The 8,002-nt window shown below is 56.1% G+C and overlaps 1 protein-coding gene across 1 annotated transcript in view; it reads left to right on the top strand.

Moving 5' to 3' along the window:
* Positions 1–8,002, top strand: part of LOC119099006 (serine/arginine repetitive matrix protein 1) — an 85,814-nt gene that overhangs the window by 35,407 nt on the left and 42,405 nt on the right. Inside the window, exons 2-3 of the mRNA XM_037222054.1 lie at positions 1,419–1,551; positions 7,379–7,406. Coding sequence (XP_037077949.1) covers positions 1,462–1,551; positions 7,379–7,406 — 118 coding nt within the window. The 5' untranslated portion in view covers positions 1,419–1,461. The remainder of the gene's footprint in view (positions 1–1,418; positions 1,552–7,378; positions 7,407–8,002) is intronic.

Raw genomic sequence — 8,002 nt, 5'->3', positions numbered from 1 at the left:
TGAAGGTTACTGAAAACAACTGTGACAAGGCCTGGGAATTCTAATCAACGAAGTCGAGGACAGTGAAATGCTTTATGTTTCCTCTGACAGCGGCCATAGCTGGGTAATGGTCGCATAAACTGGCCACGTGTCTGCGCCGTAGTCATGTCCCGTTCTGTTTTCGTTCAGGCCACAACATTGAGTATTCGTGGCCGGCTTCGGAAAATGTGGGACTGACCTCTTTCCGGTCGATTTCTGGTGCATCTAAGGGTCGGACAGGGCTGAGTACGCTTGCTGAGTTGTGAGCGGCATGCTCTTCTACAGCGCATATTTTGTTTTACGCCTTGACCTGCTGTGGTAGCCAAGATCTGACATAAATCTCTAAAACCTCCAGTCGAGGGCGATCCATAGTTTGCGCGCGAGGGCGCATTGCAGGATCAGCATATCGTCCAACATTTGCCAGAGCTGCATAAAGATGCAATCACTGTTTGTAATGCTATGAATAGCTTCTGGAATGTGTGGCTGCTGGGCCAGGCTGGGCCTATGAAGTTCAGAGCGCTTTCAAAGTTCAACTGAGGCTCGATCGATCGGCCATAAATCGGCCATCTTCGGCCGGCCCTTTCGTGAAGATGACCTTGTCTTTCCTTTCGTTGTTTTAAGTTATGGATGATCACTGCATCGGACGCAGAACACAGTTTTGTATTCATTTGGTTTGATTTGTGTTGTTACTTCGAAAACCAAATTTGTTGGGCTTTTGTAAGTTTAGCTCATGAGCAGTGAGGCTAGCCTGATCTGGAAGGTCATTGTGTAATCTTGATAGGTCATGTCAGACATCCTCGGATTTCCTAGGCACAAGAGTATGCACCCGTGTTTTCTGTCATGGCTCCACCGTAGCCGAGACCGAATAGCGAGAAGTGCTTACCACCTCCTGGCCCGGCGCGGGAGAGAAAGTGGGGCTTTATGTAATGATGACGTTTGCAGCGTGCACAATTGACCCATGGGGGTCGGTTCAGGGCGCCAGGCTCCGAAATGGCTTCAGTCAAGGACAGAACGATTCGTTTAGCTGTTACCCGTGCAAGGGCCGGGCTGATAACAATGCCTGTCGTGAAAGCCCTTCACACGTCATACAGTGTAGCAGGATATCACACAGAAACACACCTCCGGCTGCATGCGACGTGCTGAATAGACTGTCGCCAGCGTAAGCTGGCCCTGAAATGGTTTTTATCACTTGGGCAATGTTGTGATTGTGTCTGCCGCGGTCGTAATCTGCCGCCGCATCTGTGCGGAAGTGACGGCTATGTGGTGACGTCACTGGTGAGATGACGTCCGATGTAGCCGGCCACCGTAATCGGCGATCGTACCACCACTTCTCTGCTGCGGCGGTGACTTGATGTGACCGTTGACTCAAGTGGTGACCTGATCGCACATTTCTGTTGCAGCGGTGACCTGACCTGACCTGACCTGATCAGAGCGGCTGGCGCCATGCCTTCCTCGCGCAGCGGGGCCGGCAAAGTGGCTGTGTACCACAGGAAGCCGTCCGGCCTGCAGAACAGCAGCATCGCTATCCCGTCGGTGAGTGACAGACCCTGCCGCCTGGCAGATGGTGCATGCGGGACATCTGGGGTGCATCCGCAGCGAGCCAAAAATGTTCGTACGGAAAAGTTTTTATGGGAGACTTGCGATGCATTTGCAGCTAACTGAATGCTCTCTTATACATGGCGTCACATAGAGCCTTTGTCATACGGATCGCTGTAAGCACCGAGTAAGCGCATATTCAATGGAGTAGGACATCATGAATGACGTCTAGGTGCATGAATTCTGTGTCGTCCAGTTTGCTGCGAACAGACCCCTGGACTTGGGAGGCAGCACACGAACAAGCGTGTTGGAGTGAACGGTTGGCTTCAGTGGGTGACATCATTACCTGGTTACTGCCCGAGCAGGGCTCCCTGTGCCGTTTTCCACCTGCTGCGTCGCCGCGTAGTTCCTGCCGTCGCGGCCGCACGAACTCTGGAAACTGCAGAGCACGTGTGGACACTACATGACGTCACACAGCGCCGTGTTTGCCATGGTCGGACATTCGCTGCGCCGCCGTCCAAACGGGCGCCTGGCTTCACGTCTGCACACCGCTGCCCGCACGTTTTGAGGCCACTGAGGACCAGGTGTTGCCCGGGCGCTATCGCCCTGCATCGCCGAGGAATGCAGCGCCGCGCCACCCAGCCCGGCCCGACCCGAGTACCGGCGACGCCCTCGTGTTCGGCAAAACTCCGCTTCCCACTCGCGCTGCCAAAATCGGGCCGGCCAAGGCCGCCGTCGGCTGTCAGTCGGGCGCCGCCCCGCGGCGGGCAGCTGACGGCGTCAAGCGCCGAGCGGCGCGGTCCGTCAGCCCCGGGGCGGGCCGGGTCACCGGCGGCCGGGCCGCGGTCCGCTGACCCGCCGGCGGCCGGCGCCAGGGGCGACGCGGCCCGACGCCGCTCGCCGCCCGGGACGGCGGCCGCGTCGGGCGGGCGCTGCTCGCGGTCGCCGTGATCGGCGCCAGATAGCAGACCCCGCGGCGGCGGACCGGCACAGCGGCGGCCGTGGGCGGATGGCGCAGTGGGTTCGGAGCTAACGCCCACATCACACAGCCGTCCCTCGCGCTCCGTCGCCGGAGACGCCGCGCGTCAGTCGAGCGAGGGCGGACGGCGAGCAGATGCCATGGAGAGCTTGTCGCTGTAGGTGGCTTTTGTCACATGCTAAAGGGTCGGGGCATAGCGATTGAATGGCTGTATGGGCCGGTGTGGCATCCGTGAACAGCGTCATATCCACCCTGTCAAGGTCGAAACCCTGCAGTGACGTCTAAAACACGTCAAGATCGCAACTTCGCATTACTTACTGCTTGTTGCTGCCATTTGAATGGAACTTCTTTGACGTCAGGTGGCCGCTGCGCCGAACTTGTGTCGGTCCTGGGGAGCGTGTGAGGTCCAAGGTCGTAAAAGACCCATCCCAGAGTCAGACGATACCGAATGACTAAAATTCAGTCCGGAACATTGTTCGGAGGGACATCACGTCGGGTTCATACCTGCTCTGGGACAACACGTCTATGTCAGGCCTACTCAGGCAGACTTCATGCCAAGGTCAGACTTGATCTGGCAGACGTCATGACAAGGTCAGACCTGCTCTGACAGACGCCATGTCAAGGCCAAACCTCTCCGAGGCGGCTCATCTTGTAACACAGGCGCTGCTTGTACGCTAAGCCACTGATGCAGAACTCCCATTACGCCCGGCGCTCCAGCGAACGGCCCGCTTTTCCCAGGCGCCCAAATGAACCCTAGTCAGGGGCGACGCATAATGCGGCAACGTCGTCTTCTGATGTCACCGCTTTTATGGTGTCACAATGTGGGACCGGATGGCGTTGTTCAGACACCGGCGCGGCGCGTGGCGCAATGGAGGCGAGGAGAGACGCGTGCACAGCCGATGGAGCGCCGCTGGTTTGGCGGCCGCCGCTGAGTGGTGCCCCATTTTTTGTCGGTTTTGTTCTGAGTGGCGCTCCCCGACGGCCCGAGATTCTCGACCGGAACGTGCTTATGTCCGCCAGCCTCGACGGATGCAGCCATGGCGCCAGCCGTGTGTGTGTGAGGGAGAGGGAGCGAGAGAGAGAGAGAGAGAGAGAGAGAGAGAGAGAGAGAGAGAGAGAGAGAGAGAGAGAGAGAGAGAGAGAGAGAGAGAGAGAGAGAGAGAGAGAGAGAGAGAGAGAGAGAGAAAGAAGAGATGGAAAGAAGGAGAAAGGGGAAGCATCTGAGTCCTCCGCTTATCCATATATCTATCAAAGTCTCGGCATATCATCTGTAGCCGCCCCACATTCACCTTGACATGCAGCTGTCTTTTTTCCTCTGCCCCCCCCCCCCTCCCCCCCTCTCGCGGCTGTCTCTCTCCATGTTGCCCTGACAATCGGCCAGCAGCGACTGACCGGACTCAGAGCCCGCTGTGGCCATTAGCCTTAAAGCGCGCCGGCAGTGACAAACGCGCCATTAACGCTGGGCCCCGCATCAGATGGCGTGCGCCGGCCGCCCAGCCCGGCGGGCAGCGCCACCTGTGGAGCGCGCCGCCCGCCGCGGGCCGGCGGGGCCCCACGCGAGGTGGACACGCCAGGCGACCACCTGGCTGACACCAGCCGAGCCGTGAGGAGGCGCAGGGACCCTGGGGAGGACACAGCACGTAAATAGGATCCCAACGGGGGGTGGGAGCTCGCAGGATTCGGTGTTTTACGGCGCCGCCGGGAGGGCGCTCGTGAGTGGCCGTTTAGCAGCACGTGACTCCGCTGAGGTCGTTAGCGCCTCAGCCCATCACGCTGGCCGTGCAGCTCGCACCACCGCCGCGCCACCTAACGCGCCAGGACGATACCTGGTGGGCGACAACGGAACCTGGATAGTGCATGACACATGCTTTTGGACTGCGGTGAGCGATGTGCAGTGGAATGAATCCTCCAACAGCTTCAGAAGAGTCACTGAAGCGTCAGTTTGGCCATGTGGTGCAACATTTAGCTGAATGGGCTGCAGTCCATAGGCACATTGATTGTTCCTAGGTTCCGAACCGTCATCGTCTCGCTCCAGCGGACCGTTTACTCAGTGCCGCTGACCAATGCATCGCACCCTCCAGAATAGCGTAATGAGCTGAGCGGTCGTTTGCATTCACCAGCGTCAATTATTGTTCACAGGCTGTATTTAACCGTGTGAATGGTAGCCCAGAAAGGCAAAAACGGGAGCGATGTCAGTGAAAGTGATTGTGAACAGCAATCGTCAAGGACGTGGCTACTGCATGCGAATAGCGATAAAGCTCCCGTTGGGAAACGACCAGTGGCACAGTTTCAATTGCCACATTCGTCATTTTCCGGCGGCGATGCCTGGGGTTTGGCAGCTATTGCAGCGGAGAACCCACTAAGAACGCGTCATTCTGATTCAGAGGTCGAACTGATAACCTCCGAACAATTGACTTCAAGGCCGAACCGTAGCTGTCAGATACGTCAGCTCGATACCAGCTTGTTTCGTGCACTCTTGTGGCTCAAAGCACACATCTAAGTCGTTGCACTCGAACTTAGCACTGACTTTGCTGAGCGCTGAAGTACCCTACCTTGTACAATGCATGCATTTGTATTTTTGAGACTATAATTTGGTGTAAAATCGTGATAACTGGCCAGGTGCTGCAGCCACGCTAACGAGCGTGACCGCTCGCTATCTTTAGCGCTGATCATGATCTTACTGAGACACTGCGCTGCCCACTCACTGTGCAGCGCAGCAAGTCACGGTAGACCGTTGGACCCTACACACGACTCTTGAGTGCTGATAAGCCCAGCAAACGCAGCGCCAGAATGTAATCGAGCTGTCTGATACCGCTGTGGCGCTGAAGCGGCCCACGCGTAACCGGCCCACGGTTACGGTACACGAACCGTGCAATTGTGGTATAGATCGGGAAGAAACAGCCTTACATCAAAATGAATGATGAAACAAATGGATGCAGTCAGAGTTCACACGGCAGTTCACTACGTGAAATGTGGTGTAGGATATCAAAATGTTTTTGGAAATCGAGTGGCAATGTTCAGTTTGGTAGGACATTTGTTGGCGTTAGTACTAAATCACAATATCATTTTATTATTGCTTATATTATTATCATTGTTTGCTCATGGGGAGCAGTTATTACTCGAACGATATTATTTATAATGCAAGGAAGTACCTTGCACCAGACACATCAGAGTCAAAAGCGTAGGACGAATCGATGTAACCATCCCAATGAAATGAAGAAGCCTGCCCCCCAGCACGCGGAGGGAATACACAGCCATGGCGTGTCCCCACCGGCGGGTGTCAGTACCCCACCGCGAACCGGGACGCTGTGGACGCTCACTACTGTCGTGCGCGCATAGGGCCCCACTTGCTCGCGACCAACGCCGACCAGGTCACGGGAGGCGGCTGGCGCGGTCTGGTCATCGACACGGAGCTCGAATCGCGCTCGGTGACTGCTTCCCGTCACGCGGTTCCCCTCCCCCCCCCCCCTCCGCCCCCCCCCCCTCTCGTGAGGACCAACGGCGACCAGGTCACGGGAGGCGGCTGGCGCGGTCCGGTCATCGACACGGAGCTCGAATCGCGCTCGGTGACTGCTTCCCGTCACGCGGTCTTCCCCCCCTCTCGTGAGGACCAGCGGCGACCAGGTCACGGGAGGTGGCTGGGACGGTCCGGTCAACGACGCGGGGCGCGACCTGCGCTCGGCGACCGCCCCCCGTCACGCGGTCCCCTCTCCCCTGACGACCAACGCCGACCAGGTCACGGGAGGCGGCTGGCACGGTCCGTCACCGACGCGGGGCGCGACCCGCGCTCGGCGACTGCTCCCCGTAACGCGGCGCACCCCTGGCGGCGGCTCCGGCGGCCGGGTCGCCGGCGCCGGCGCCGGGCATGCCTCCACTGGAGTTCCGCGCGGTCAGAGGTGCCGACTCCGGCGCGAGGCGTCCCCGGTGCAGCTGTGGTGAATGCTGATTGATTCACCAGTGTAAAACGTTTGAAAAGGGAATGTCAAAGCTCTTGTTAGAGCTGGTTTGGTCTATATCTTGTCACGGGTCATTGTTTGAAGGGAGTGGTTGTTATTCTGCAACGAGTGGTGAGTGAAAGAGGCGATCTTCACTCAATTTAAAACACCTTTTTCTCACAAATAACTTGTACACATAACATAAAATGGAATACAAAGCGCATCTCCTATCAAGCTATGTTCCTGCGGGCCGTTCATGGTAAGGAGTTGCGATGATTCATGAGAATACGGCAACGTCGGCGAAGGTGTTCTTCGATATTAATAAATTCGGCAACTATGTCAGATTTCGTTCACAGATGTAAAATATAAGGACCTTGTCAAAGCAGTGACGGTTCGGAGAACATCGGAGCGCAACATCCCTTCCGATGCGGAAAAGTGCCAGATTGGGCTTCATACGCCTGGTAATGGTGACGCGTCTGCCCCAGCCTCGTGCGTTAGTATCGCGATAAGGCCGCTGAATGACGTAGACGCGGGAACCTCGGACCCATGATAACTTGACCGATATGATGGCGACCGCACCGCCCTCCACCGCCGCCGCCGTCCGGACTGATCGCGGTGGGCATGGCCATGAGCTCGTGCATAACTTGGCGCCGGCCGACGCGCGGCTTCTGCTTTCTTCTCGTTTTGCATTTGGTCTGTGTGTAGGTGCTCGATAGCTTCACAGCTCTGATTATTCATCCGAGCTAATAGCATTATATCGCTTTTGTTTAATTGCGTTCAGTCCTGTGGCATGAATTTTGATCCTGCTTGACCAAAACTGCTGTGTTTCGAAAAGTGCATGCAGCGCATTGATGACGCTGCGTTTTGAAGCATCTGCTTTAAGTAACGATCGTTCTCTCTTTATTTTCAGGGGGATGTCGTGGAGAAAACCAGCGAAGGTAACGTGGCTTAATGCGTCAAGCAGTCAAAGGCATCACAACATTTCCTTTCGATCGCTAGCTACCATTGGCCCAAGACATATTCCATATATATATATATATATATATATATATATATATATATATATATATTACAATACATGTGCAGCTGCACACTTCCGTTAACAGTTGCACGTCTGTGCCTTCCCCCGAGTATGCGTGGCCTGAGGCCAGACCATCCGACCTAGCCATGGCTTATATCGCCCAACCATAGGTCGTTAGACTTTTTCAGCTCTCAGACCTAGCTATGCCGATATCACCTAATCCAGCTCATGAAAACTGACATGATCCCAGGGTGCCATGCCTGGTCACCATGCCACGCCCATCTGCCCAATCTTGTATCTCCTCGACCTGACAGGACTATCTGCCTGTCAGACAAGTCTGCGGTTTAGAGGCGCAGCTAAGGTGTTGGCGGGACCGTTACCCTTAGTTCCGTATGTTTCCTTTAGAACCGTAGATGGCTCCTGACGGAAAGAAAGAAAAGCGATATGTTGAGTTCTCGTGAAATTCCGGTCTTCTCTCTTTAGAGAAAATCATGGCTGCTCTCTCACTCTCTC

This window comes from Pollicipes pollicipes, unplaced genomic scaffold (genome assembly GCF_011947565.3).
Source record: "Pollicipes pollicipes isolate AB1234 unplaced genomic scaffold, Ppol_2.1 Scaffold_4740;HRSCAF=5597_pilon_pilon_pilon, whole genome shotgun sequence".
Taxonomy (NCBI): domain Eukaryota; kingdom Metazoa; phylum Arthropoda; class Thecostraca; order Pollicipedomorpha; family Pollicipedidae; genus Pollicipes; species Pollicipes pollicipes.
This window is presented reverse-complemented; position numbering and strand designations above follow the sequence as displayed.